Raw genomic sequence first — 13,925 nt, forward strand, 5'->3', positions numbered from 1 at the left:
GGCAATTGGTTTTTTTCAGTCACTGCAAATTATTATCTTCAATGAAGGGTTGAAGTAACTGCCCCCCAACCCAGAGCAGTTAAATTCAGCATATGTGGTTTTTAGTTCCTAACACATCCTCTCACCTTGAGCTCCTGGAGAGCCGCCTCAACAAAGCAGGATTCAGGAGTGTGCTTCTCCTCTGCCAGCTGCCACTCCAGGGCTACTTTCTCTTCCAGAACAACTCGATGCAGCACCTGCTCCTTGGAGGCCAGCAGCAGCTTGGAGTACTGGCTGTGCTGTTCATCTACAAGAAAGCCAGCAAGATGAAACAAATCTGACACTCCAACCCGGTGACAGTGTAGCTAAAGAGCACCTTTCTCACATCCAACCTTTTTTTTTCTAGTGAAAATTAGGTATTTAGCATAACTCAGGTAACTAACCCAATTAATACAAATAGTCTAAAGAAATCAGAGAAAAAGTCAAATGTTCAGTGGCATAATGTTTATTAACTACACCATTTATGTACTAATCAGTTAAGTCCAAAAAAAGATGGTTACACAATGGTATATGTAGTAAAGACAATTTTGTGGGGCTGCAGATTTAGTTCAGTGGCACCACATTTGCTCCAGAGTTTGATCCCCAGTACCAAAAAATAAAAATGTGTAGACTATAAAAATGGTTTTCTAAAGGGCTGGGGATTTAGCTCAGTGGTGCCGCTGCCTGCTCCAAAAGTGCAAGCTACCCAGTTTGATTCCGGTACAAAAAAAAAAAAAGGTTTTCCAAAGAGGAACCAACTAGTGACAGAAATACCTACGCTTTGTGAAAAATCAGATGTCAGACTAGCAAAACTAATCCCAATCTCACAAAACTTTATGTGCATAAAGACAACTGTTAACATTTTGGGCACCACTGGGTAAAAGGATCATGTATGATTTATTTCCTTTATTTCTTCACCCATATTTTGTGTTATTTTTGTTTGTTTGTTTTTTGGTACCAGGGATCAAACTCGGGTCCTTGTACTTTCAAGACAGGCAGTGGAACCACTGAGCTAAATCCCCAGCCCTGTTTGTTTTGAGACAGGGTCTCTCTTTGTAGTTCAGGCTGGCCTCCAACTCATGGCAATCCTCCTTCCTCAGCCTCTCCCTGGGATTACAGGCGTGCAACCCCAAGCCTGGCTGTTCTGTTAATTTTTACAAAGTTTAAAACAGTGTTATCTTTTTTTTGAGACAGGGTCTCACTATGTAGCCTAGGCTCTTCTGGGATTACAGGCGTGCGACACCACACCTGGCAAACAGTGTTATCTTGATGGCTCCTTGAAATTCCCTTAATGTTTTCCAACCCTATCCTTGTACTGGCCAAGAGATGACAACTTACAAATTTGAATACAAATCCTTCAAACCTTTTTCTACAAATGTAAATGCATATATTCATATAAAAAATTTTTGTAAATAATAAAATGATCTTTTTCTGCAGCTTATTTTCTTCAAAAACTTCATGACACATCAATCTATTCTATCCTTATCTTTTACCTAGTATTCCACAAAATGATATACTATAATAACTCCTTGGGAGAACATTTAGGTAGGTTATTGACAATTTAACAACATTATATTGTAAACAAAAAACCCTTACACATGTTCATTCATATAAATTATTTCCTTACATTTAAATATAAAAGTCAGGTTAACTATTCCAGTCTTTAAATATTACCTAACTGCAAAAGGCTGTACCAATTTCTTTCTTTTTTTGGTATCAATTTATTTCTACCAAGAACAGGAAACAGCTAGCTAGCTACTTTCCCAAATCCTGATAAAACCCAGTGTTACTAGTATCTTTTTTTAATTGGAAAAGTGCCAATCTGATGCACCACTGACCTAAATAACACTAAGTCAAGCTAAATCTCTGTACATACAAAGAGGTTAATTTCCTTTATAGGAAAATGCTATGTCACATGCTTAGCCCATTCTACTAGGTTAATCAAACTTACATACAGAACATCTGTTTGGAATGCTGTTAGTTTTAAATGTATAAATCTTCCTCTACTTGTCAACTTTAAGGAATCTTGTCAGATAGTTTCATTTTTATAAATTTATCAATCTTAATTTCTTCTTATATACCATTTATAGCCCTACCCTAGTTATGGTTTGTGTCTAGATGTCTTCCCAAAACCTCATAGTCATAGGTAGGGGTTTTACAGAGGTGGGTGAATGTAGAGTGTGATACTAGGATTAAGGGTATGGGGTGACTAAATCAGTCCACTATTTGGTTTGGCACTGCCCTAATCCCAGTATCATAGACAGAGTATAAAAGAGGCAGAAAGAAGCTACTAAGGTCCTTTGCTTGCTTTGCTGCCTTCTGCCCACCATGAACTGTTTTCTCCCCTGCAATGCTTGTCTGCCATGGCAGCCTGGCTTGGAGACAGCTATGGACTGAAATCTCTACAAACTATGAGCCAAATAAATCTTTCTTTCCTAATTTTGGGTGTCAGGTATTTTGTCTCAGCAATGTGAAAACTAGCTAAGACATAATCCATTCCTGAAGATTTAAGATACAGTCTCAAAGTAAAACATTAAATATAAAGGGCTAGAGACACAGTTCAGTGTGAAGGTCCGGGGTTCAACCCCCAGTATATTTAAAAGAAAACTGTTTTCTTTTAAAGGTTTGGAAGATTTGAATTTGTTTTACATTTAGTTCTTCAAGATACCTTGAAATAATTTTTATGAACAGAATGAGATATTTTTCCAGTAAGAACCATCAATTGTTTCAATATCATTTGAGAAATGTTTTCCCCTCAAAGACTATATGGCACTTTAATCAAATGCTCAATTACATAAGGAAAATGGGAATACAACAGCTCATGCTTTCTCCACTGTAAGCACTTTTTAACACTTTATACCCTGATGGCCTATCAACTGTCTCTTCTATTAAGACTGCTGTGCCCGCTGAGTGTGGTGGCAGAAGCCTGTAATCCCAGCACTCCGGCTGAGGCAGGAGGATCGCTGTGAGTTTGAGACCAGCCTGGGCTACACAGTGAGTTCCTGAATGACACAGTGAGACCCTGTCTCAAAAAAAAAAAAAAAAGACTGGGCACAATGCCAGACACTGTTAAATAAAGCTAGGTAAAACAAAAAATTAACATACCTAGATACATATAACTGAACCAAACCTGAAACTAAGGGTTAAACTAACTTTGTCATACTAGAACTGGCTTGTTCAAAGGCTAAATTTACTCTACAGAAGTACTAAAAGACTAACAACTGTACTCAAGATTACCAAAATTTAACTGAACTCACCTCCTAGATGAATAGGATGGTCTACATTCATCCACTTGGACTTGGGCAAGGCCACCAATACTCCTTTCTCCCTTTTCATCAGCTGCATTGTAATGGTATCACCAACAACATACTGGTGTGACTCTGTGGCAACAACACTGTGACAAAGACATTTAGATGAAGCAGATCAATGAGTTCATAGACTGGGATCTAACCTAGTAGCTGACACTGTCTTACCTCTTGAGATCCTTCTTATGCACAGAACTGTAACAGATGGGACATTTACTCCAAGTCTTCTCACTCAGTGAAAGATAATGCAGTATGCATGCCCAGCAAAAGATATGTCCACAACGGGTTATCTTGGCTGCAGTAGGTGGATAGAGGCATATTGGGCAAGATGGCACTTCATGGCTACGGATACGCTGAAACACAATGGCACCAAAATTTCACTGCCTTCACAATCAACTAGGGGTGGTCAAAGTTAAAAGTCTCCCCTCTCTCATCCCCACACACTTCTAATTCAACATATCTTCATAAAATCATTTAACAATGCAGATATATGAGTGACAGCACTTTAAATCATTAAGGAAACCATAATAATGGTTTAATAAAGCAAACATGTTAATAGGTGTTTAGGGGTTCTACATTAAAAGGAAAAAAAATGGCAGAAATCCTAAGAACCCACTTATAAAAAATACTACGTACACAGAAAGACATAAAAAGGGGTCCAAAAGTTTGATTTCCAACAAAAATAAAAAACTTTTGCTCTATGTCTTTAGTTTTCAGCCAATGCATATAAAGCTTAAATTTTATAGGCTTTCTGTGTCATTCTCAGGGGACTTCACAAATTTTCACAGTAATGGAATTCTAAGCTTTGGGGCCCTAAAAAGTCCCTGCTAGGAAGGATAAAAAGAAGAAAAGAAGGGAAGAAGACCGAGAGAAAAAAGAGGGATGGAGGGCAAGAGGAAGGGACAGTGTTATTTTGAAAGTTACCCTCTACATCACATAACCTGTTATGATCAGCAAAGAGATCCTAACAAGTTCACAACTTCAGTAGAAAACAAATTAGCAGTGACTCTGACAGAATGGCAGCTGTGCGCTAACTTGACACTGATTACTAAAAGGGCTGCCAGCTAAGAGTGGTGGTGCATGCCTGCAATCCCAGCTCTCTCAGGAGACTGAGGCAAGAGGATCACCCTGAGTTTGAAGCGAGCCTGGGGACAGGGTTAAGTTCAAGGCCAGACTGAACTACATAGTGGGACCCTGTCTCAAAAAAAATAAATAAAATTAAAAAACAAAATAAAAAGTCTGCCAGTGGAGCAATATTCACATAACTGAGTCCACCTGGTCAGGACAGTGATGGTCCCTCAAGAGTCCCTGGTTGCTACTTCCCAGGAGAGGGTGTTGCAGAATATGACTGTGTACCTAACCTCAGACCAGAAACTTCCATATCCCATCCCTGCAGGATAGTGCCAATTAGTTACAAAATGAACTCCAGGAAGAAATGGAGACTGACCTCAGGGAAATGTCTACCATAAGGCCAGGCAGAAAAAGGAACTGGCAGTAACACAGCCAACAGCTGCCCTGTCACCACTCCCCCTTTCTTTAGTCCTGTCTCTCTCAAACCAACAAGTTCTAAGTTTCATCAAGCTACTCACCACTTGTTCCACAAAGTCCCAGTTGACTAAGGTATCAGGATCGGCAAAATGAGCTGTGTAGTCTTGGTCTTCGGACACCACAAATTGGCAGCTAGAAATAGGGAGGAAAAAGGAAAGCAGCAGACTGTCAGAATCACCAAGCCCTCAGCAGAAATTCATCTCTTCCCTTATAATTAAAAAACAGGCCAGTATAGCATCCATGATTTGTGAAGTACTATATGAGACTTTCAGCCTCAATTCTGACCTGGCTCTGGAAGGATTCCAGACTCAGCAGGTAGCAGTCCAAACCCATGAACTATTTCTTCTGCTTCCAAGCCCAGCCAAGTTTCTTACTGGTCTCCCCAAAACTAAAATTAACCCAGACTAGGTTCCTTCAACCAGCAGTAAACAGATTTCCTCCTGCCATCCTTAGAGCCCCAGAACGTGGCTAGTCTTCAAGACAGTACAAAACTGTTCACAAACAGTTGGGTGAGTTTATGTTAAGGTACATAATGATTACTTCAGTCTAGATCCAAGATCAAATCTTACAATTCTTACTACAAGAAAGGAAACAAAAGGGGAGCCAGGCATGGTGGGGCATACTTGTAGTCTCAGCTACTCCGGGAAGCTGAGGCAAGTGGATCACAAGTTCAAGCCGTGCCTCCACAACTTGGTGAAATCTTGTCTCAAACTTAAAAAGGACTGGGAATGGAGTTCAACACTCCCAAATTCAGTCCACAGGACCACCAAAAAAATGGAGAAGCCATGCGTGGTGGCACACACCGGTAATCCCAGCACTTAGGAGGCTGAGGCAGGAGGATCGCTGTGCGTTCAAGACCAGCCTGGGCTACACAGTGAGTTCCAGGTCAGTCTCAACTACATAAGTGAGACCCTGTCTCAAAAAAACAAACAATAAAATGGAGAAGCTGAATTTCAAAGTGGCTAAGGAGGTAGGTGTGGTGGTGCAGGCCTGTAATCCCAATACCCTTCGAGGCTACAGCAGGAGGATCACAAATTTTGTCTCAAAATAAACATAAAAGTAAAAGAGAGAAATAGCCAGACATGGCAGCACACACCTATAATCCCAGCACTTGGGAGGCTGAGCCAGGAGGACCATCATAAATTTGAGGCCAGATTGGGCTATATAGTGAGTTCAAGGGGGGCCTGAGAGTGAGACCCTGTCTCAATAAAAAAGTAAATAAATGAGCTAATGGTTCAACCTCCAGTATCACATACATAAATGAATCAATGAATGAAGACTAAGTAAATTACCCAAGGTCAAAAGCCAAAACAAGATTCAAATCTAGGTCAAACTCCATTTTTCCCATCTCATCATGATACTAAAAATATTTATTTAAGCATTATATTCTTATATGTACAGTACCAAGAAGTTGGAAAATGAGTAAAAGAGAGAGGAGTGAAAAGAGAACCAGGTCAATTTTCTTTCTGCTCTCTCCTATAGCAGTTTAAAGACAGCTTCCTAGCTGGGCATGGTGGCGCACACCTATAATTCCAGTATACTCAGGAGGCTGAGGCAGGAGGATCGTGGAGACCAGCCTGGGCTACATAATGAGTTCCAGGTCAGTCTCAACTACATAGAGACCCTGTCTCAAAAAAACAGGAAAAAAAAAAAAAAAGAAAAGAAAAGAAAGACAGCTTCCTCATAGCATATTACTACCCAGAGAGACTGAATTTCACTTTTCCCATAGTAGCAGAAAGACTCACTTGGCCTGTAGAAAGAGTTCCTTGTTAAAAGGTTTATGTCCCCACTTGTTTCTTTTTCCCCAGCTGCCATGTCCACTGCCTTCAAAGTGACCTGCCTGGCCTCGAGGTTCAAAAGTGAAATTCAACAAGTGGTTCAGGTTGATCTTCTTAGGGCCAGAGAATTGGGCAGGGCTAAACTCTGCCCGTTGAGCCTCTGCTACCTAGAGAAAACAATGTCTTATGTTAGGACAACATTTACCAATTTATAGCAAAATCAGCACAAACCCTCCTCCGAAATGGCTCTAATGCTAACTAAATAAAACAGGCTTAAGGTAAACAATGTTCCTAGGATGAAGTAGTGCAAAAGCCTATCCAACACCTGATGGCAGGGAAGAGGGAAAAGTAGCTCTGCCATCCCATTACTTAATGCTAGTCTATTCTACTAAATGACAATTAACCATTAAATGACAAATCCCCGTAGGAATTCTGTTAGCTACCCTAAAGCACAAAAGATGTACTTACACACAGGATTCATCTTTCTACACTCCCACAGGAATCCTGGTACGTCTTTACCCTTTTTATTAACATCTCCCCACCCCATGCCAGGCATCAAAGCAGAGGCCTTGTGAATCCTAGGCAAGCACTGGGCCTTTAAACTAAACCCCTTGGCCCTACACCTTCATTTTTGTTAGCTACATGTGTTTTTATTTCTTCTGGCAAACCTACTCTGGCGTGGCCTCAGGCAGGTGCTAACTGCTACAGGTGTGTAAGTCCTGCCAGAGACCGCCCCCCACCAGACACCATTATTCACACTTAAGCAGAAATAGATGCAAAAACAGGTTAAAAAGTAGCAAGAAACTATGAGAAATAGCACTGCATACAGAGATGAAAGAAATGTTGGGGTGTACTTCAGCTTTCAACTAGAGCCAGCTAGATCATTTCTTAGTCCCAGTTTCCTATGTAAGTTTGGTATACCATCACTTTAAATGACTATATACTGCCAGGTGTGGTGGCAAACACATCTGTAATCCCAGCACTCGGGAGGCTGAGACAGGAGGATCACTATGAGTTCAAGGCCAGTCTGGCCTACACAGCGAGTTCAAGGCCAACCTAAACTACATAGCGAGACCCGGTGTCAAAATAAAACAATAAAACAAAAGAACAAGACTATATATCACAGCATAACATGGCACGCCATGTTTTAATGCTCTGCTGCATGACAAAGATGTTAGCTTTTCCACTGTTAAAGATAACACACCCCCCCCGCCATATCATGAGCTGCTTCTCTGCCCTGCCACACTGCCTTGGAGCCAGCTAACTATGGACTGAAATCTTTACAAACTAAGCCAAAATAACCTTATCCTAAAAAAATAAAGATAACGCTCAGAAGTCAGGCATGGTGGGTGCACTCTTGTTTGTAATCCCAGCACTCAGGAAGCTGAGGCAAGAGGATTACTGTGAGTTGGAGACCAACCTAGGGTACATGGTGAGTTCAAGACCAGCCTGAACTATATAGCAAGACTCGGTCTCAAAAAAGCCCAAAGACTATTCTCAGATAAACATTTGTTGATAGATCCTTGTGTACAAATATTTGAGCACATGTAATTCTTTTTTGAGACAGGATCTTGCTTACACAGTTCAGGCTGACATTGAATTCACTATCACCTGGGCTGGTTTTGAACTTGCTGCGATCCTCCTACCTCAGCCTCCCAAGTGCTAAGATTACAAGCGTGCAGTACCACATTCGACTGCAAATCTCTCTCCTTCATTTTCCTCCTTACTCTCCATTTTTTTTTGTGATGCTGGGGATCAAATCCAGGGCCTCTCCTGTTCTACATGTCCTCCCCGTGACCTACTTCCCCAGCCTTTACACAGTGGTATCTCAGTTCACATGCACATTTGTTTTCCAACAATTTGGTTCACAAACAGAAACATTTGGCAAAATTTTGATTCTGCCTACAAATTCTCCATCAGGCGACAAACCTGATCGTGGCCATTAAGAACATGAACATGGGGCCAGGCGTGGTGGCGCACGCCTGTAATCCCAGCACGCAGGAGGCTCAAGCAGGAGGACTGCTGAGAGTTCAAAACCAGCCTGGATTACATAATGAGTTCCAGGTCAGTCTCAGCTACATAGTGAGACCCTGTCTCAAAAAAAAAAAAAAAAAATGAACATGGACATCTTTTCCAGAATCGTGAACAAATTAAGTTTGTGAATTGAGACATCACCGTATTTCTTTTGAAAGCAGAAGGAATGACTGGGCCAGAGCAAATGCAAATGTAAGGGGCTCTGGCTGCTTGGTCAAATCTGGAGATTTGCAGAAAGCACCATTTGCACGTATTGTTAAGACCTATGACTAGAAAGGAAAAGAAAAGAATGGGGCTGGGGATGTAGCTAGTGGTTCCTCTGACTGTCTTGCAAGCTCAGGAACCAAAGAAACAAAAGGGGATACAATGTGTTGGGCCCAATGATGCACAACTATATTCATAGCTGCGTGGGAGGCTGAGGCAGGATTACCAAGTTCAAGACCAGGCAGGTCAATTTGGTATGAGCTTGACTGAAAATTTAAAAATTAAAAAGGGATAGCGGTACAATTGAGGGATCCATGGGTTCAATCCCCAGTAGGACAGGGAAAAAAACAAAAAGCAGGTGGGTATAGTGAAAGGTGCCTTCTACTGATACAATGATTATGCTGAGACATTCTCAGTGTACAGAACGTGGTATATGGCCTTTCAAAGTAAGTACAACCCGAGTTCAATCCCCGGAAACAAGCAACAACAACAAAAAACCCAACCTGTGGCATAACACACAGTTGCTCCATATCACTTATGAAAGTCACCACAGGAAGCCCAAGACTTGCAGGTCAATCCCTTTTCTCTCATACTCCAGAGAGCAGTGGTAGCGGAACTTATGACACATGTGCCACAGGCTGTTTGGCTGACTGAAAGCTCACCCTTATATGGTTCTCATCTCCTCCATCTCAAACTTAAACCTAAGAGCTATGCTCAATCAAGAAAACACCCCACATTTTTTAAGCTTTTGTTTTCACCTGTTGTCCTAACTGGCCCACTATTCACTACATAACGCCCCCTACCAAAATTCCCGGCCCCCAAGCCTTCCCCTTGTTACTGTGGATGAGATGAGCTGGTAAAGCCACCTCCTTCACTTCTGCACTGGACTGCACCATCATCACTTTCCCTCTCCCCTGTGTCACCTTCTCCCTCTCACCAGAACCACACCACTAGGAGCCATGCTGTAACTTTCCTAATCATAAATCCCTCCTGACTGCAGTCCCCTCAAGCTACTGATACACTGCTCTAATCCCCTTCAAATCAAAGTCTCTAGCGGGCTGGGGATTTAGCTCAGTCATTCAGCCGCCTGCCTCGCAAGCACAAGGTCCAGAGTTCTATCCCCGGTACCAAAAACAAAAAACAAAGTCTCTAGGAAAATACTGTCTGTATTTGCTGTTTCATTTTTCCTTTTCCTTCCTGCCATTTCCTCTTGAATCTACCCCATCAGTTTTTTGTCACCACTCCAACAAAGTACTTCAATACCAATGACATACCTTTAGATTTTCAAACCCAAAGGTCAGTTTTGGTCCTATTCTTTTTCTAGTTTTTTGAGACAGGTCTCCTATGTAGTTCAGACTGGCCTTGCACTCACTGTGTAGCCCAGTCTGGCCTTGAACTTGAGGCAATCCTCCTCTCTCACAGCCTCTTGAATTCTGGGACTACAGAGATGCACCACAACACCCACCCTATTCTTAATGGTCCCATTCTTTTTTTGTTGTTTTTTTGAGACAGGGTCTCACTATGTAGTTGAGACTGACCTGGAACTCACTATGTAGCCCAGGCTGGTCTCGAACTCACAGAGATCCTCCTGCCTCAGCCTCCAGAATGCTGGAATTACAGGCATGCGCCACCACGCCCGGCTCCAGCTGGATTTTAGTTCTCTTTCCTCCCTCAATGACCATTCCTATTCCATCTATTGCTGGTTCCTTATCATAATGACTCAGTACTCAGTAGGTTTTCAACCTAATCCCCTTTGCAAAACTCACTCCTTAATGATCTCATTTAGTTCCATAGTTTTAAATACCAACCGCATGCTGACAGCTCTGTTTCAAAGCTTCCACCACTCTCATCAAGAGTATCTTTACTGGGCTGCTGGGCATGGTGGCGCACGCCTGTAATCCCAGCACTCGGGAGGCTGAGGCAGGAGGATCTCTGTGAGTTCGAGACCAGCCTGGGCTACAAAGTGAGTTCCAGGTCAGTCTCAACTACATAGTGAGATCCTGTCTCAAAAAAACAAAACAAAAGAGCATCTTTACTGGGCTGAGAGGCTTCTCAGTGGTTTCTAGCATGCTCTACACTTCGGATTCAACCTCTATCATTTAAAAAAAAAGTACTTTTATGGCTTTCTAATTAGATTTCCTGCTTCCAGTTGTTCTTTAAGATTCCCTATTAGGGGACCCGGGATTTAGCTCAGTGGTTTCACTGCCTGCCTCCCAAGCATAAGGTCCTGAGTTCGGTCCCCAGCACCAAAAAAAAAAAAAAGATTCCCTATTAGATTATCTTTTCTTTTTCAATCTCCCCATGGCTTCCCATCTCTCTAGACAAAAGACAACGTACTTCAAAGGTCCAACATGAGCCCACATTTTAAATTTTATTTTGAGACCAGGATGCTAAATTGCCTAGACTGGGCTTGAACTTGTGATCCTGCAGCCTCAGCCTCGCAGAATGCCAGAGTTACAGGCATGTGCCACCACACCTGGCTATTTCCAGCTCTTAGTACAGCAATTACAGTGCCGGCCACATGGTGGTGGTAACACCTGCAGGACCGGGGCAAGGTTCTTTAGAAGGCTATACAGTATATGCTGGCCTTTTGGCTAAGATCTAGTGAATCAGAATCCACTATATGGTGCTGTTTCTCCCACAGCCAGGATTCAGAGTCCAGGAATCTAGGTGAAAGTGGAAATGGTACTAGCAAAATTTCTGCTTCCTGATCCTACAACCTTATGCTCTGCTGGCCTAGAAGTCTTAGTTCTGGAAGGGGGAAGGCTAGTAACAAGCAAAGAAATAATAATTCCATTTCTAAGTCATTTTGGGTTTCTCATGACTGAGTAAAAGAATTCAAAAGGGAGTTGCCCTGTTGGCAGGGGTGACTGATCCAGACTGCTCAGGGAATTGACTCCACAAGGGAGGAAAGGAAGAATACACCTGGAGTGCAGGAGATCTCTCAGGGCACCTCCTAGTATTACCAAGCCCCGTTACTAAGGTCAGTGGGAAAACACAACAACCCAATCCAGGCAGGATGACAAAATGATGCAGAACCGTCAAGAATGAAGGTATAGGTCACCCCGCCAGGTAAAGAACCAAGACCTGCTGAAGTGCTTGCAGTTTTCGGTTCACTTCCTACCTCTCCTCCAATGACAGTAGCCTACATACTTCACTTCAAAAATACCCAAAACACTGCCACCCCTAACTCCTTGCATTCTCTATGCCTTCTAACATTCTTCCTCAAACCCTGCAGGGTTCCCTTGCTCCATTCAGATTTCAAATCCACCTCCACAGATAAGCACCCCTACCCCTTAGCCAACTTCTAAAATTACACTAATAGGCAAGCATGGTAATCCCAGCGCTTGGGAGGATGAGGCAGAAGGATTGCTCCAAGTTCTAGGACAGCCTGGACTGCTTAGTGAGTTCAAGCCCAGTCTGCATACATAGCAAGACTCTGCCTCAAAAAACAAAACAAAACACACAAAATTGTACTTCTAGGTTAGACTCAGTGATAGATCATTTATGTAGCAGGCTTTAGGGCCTGGATTCAATACTCAGCACAATAAAAACAAGGTAAATTTAAAACTGTACTCCTCACTCTCTATCCCTTTTCTTCCCTCCATCTACATTTTAAAATCTTTTAAAAATGAATAAGCATCATCAAATTTATTATATACTGGTTTATTGTCCCTCCAAACCAGATATAAGCTCCTGAAGAACAAGAACAATGTTCTATTTAACGCTACATTCCAAACTGCTAAATGGGATTTGGTGAGTAAACTTTTTTTTTTTGGTACCGGGGATAAACTCTGGACCTTGCGCTTGCAAGGCAGGCAGCAGAACCACTGAGCTAAATCCTTGGCCATGGGGCCCTGGTAAATTTTTATATGAGTACATCTATTAAGTCATATTCCATAATGGTTATACAACCCTGGACCATTGAAACAGTAGGATAATTTAAACAGTCTCTTGTTGGTAGGCATGTATCTCCTAAATTTTGCAACTATAAATAATGTGGCAATAAACACACTTATATATAAAGACTTTATGTACTTACAGAAGCATATCTAAGAAACTCCTAAAAGTAGGATACCTGGGACTAAGGATATAAGCATTTTATATTTTGCTAGCTACTGTAAGAAAAATGTCACAAATTAACACCATTTTATAACTTAAATATTCCAAATGGTGCCTAAAAGTACTATACAAATTAAGGTATCCAAATTTGCCATAATTTCTCACAACCAATAATAAATAAGGCTATCTTCTTCTGCCAAGCAGAGGAAGAAGGGAGGCAAAGTGCTAAACCTAGTTAATCCTCTACTACTTAAGACTGCTTAACCTATTCTACTTGTCACTTGCTCTCCCTCAGCTGCTAATAAACTAGAGAGGAAAAAAAATCAGATCTTATGCTTATATTCTAGAAAGGACATTCTTAAATTCCATACCTCATCTCGTCTTCCACCATTAAAAGAAGAGCTAAAGAGCTTGCTGCTTCCGCCGCCCCTTTGAGGAGGCATCTTATTAAAAGTTTTGCTTTTCTGTGAATTGGAGCGACGGGACTGGTTGGTAAAATTTTCATTTTTGGGGTAGGAAGGTTCACGCTTGCGATTATAACGCTTTGATCCATTTGAGTTCTTTCCATCTGAAAACAAGAAACACAAAAGAATGTTAGCTCACATATATGTGTGTGTGTGCATCTATGTATGTATATATAAAAAGTATAGGTATTTGACCAAGTTTCTCTCTACCTACTAGTAAAACTATTTAAATAAAGGAAAATGGGCCTTTTCACAACCTCCAAGAAATATGAGTTTAGCCCACAGCAGTATTGAGTAAAACAACCCATAATAAGGTGCTTTCTTATTTTGTTTTAAATATTAGAAGCTGCATATGGTAGCACACACCTGTAATCCCAGCACTTGGGAGGCTGAGGAAAGAGGACTGCTGCAAGTTCAATGCCAGCCTGGGCTACATCAGGAGTGCAAGGCCATTCTGAACTACACAGTGACACCCTGAATCAAAGAGTGGGGGAGGAGGTGGGAAGAAGGGG

The 13,925-nt window shown here is 41.7% G+C and overlaps 1 protein-coding gene across 1 annotated transcript in view; it reads right to left on the bottom strand.

The window, feature by feature from the left end:
• The window catches only part of Rnf10 (ring finger protein 10), a 41,986-nt gene that overhangs the window by 13,682 nt on the left and 14,379 nt on the right, over positions 1 to 13,925 (bottom strand). The window contains exons 3-8 of the mRNA XM_010604176.1: positions 13,321 to 13,517; positions 6,617 to 6,816; positions 4,913 to 5,003; positions 3,492 to 3,676; positions 3,276 to 3,412; positions 126 to 286 (exon numbers count right to left, since the gene is read on the bottom strand). Coding sequence (XP_010602478.1) covers positions 126 to 286; positions 3,276 to 3,412; positions 3,492 to 3,676; positions 4,913 to 5,003; positions 6,617 to 6,816; positions 13,321 to 13,517 — 971 coding nt within the window. The remainder of the gene's footprint in view (positions 1 to 125; positions 287 to 3,275; positions 3,413 to 3,491; positions 3,677 to 4,912; positions 5,004 to 6,616; positions 6,817 to 13,320; positions 13,518 to 13,925) is intronic.

This window comes from Fukomys damarensis, unplaced genomic scaffold (assembly GCF_012274545.1).
Source record: "Fukomys damarensis isolate Sample0158 unplaced genomic scaffold, DMR_v1.0_HiC HiC_scaffold_12, whole genome shotgun sequence".
Classification (NCBI taxonomy): domain Eukaryota; kingdom Metazoa; phylum Chordata; class Mammalia; order Rodentia; family Bathyergidae; genus Fukomys; species Fukomys damarensis.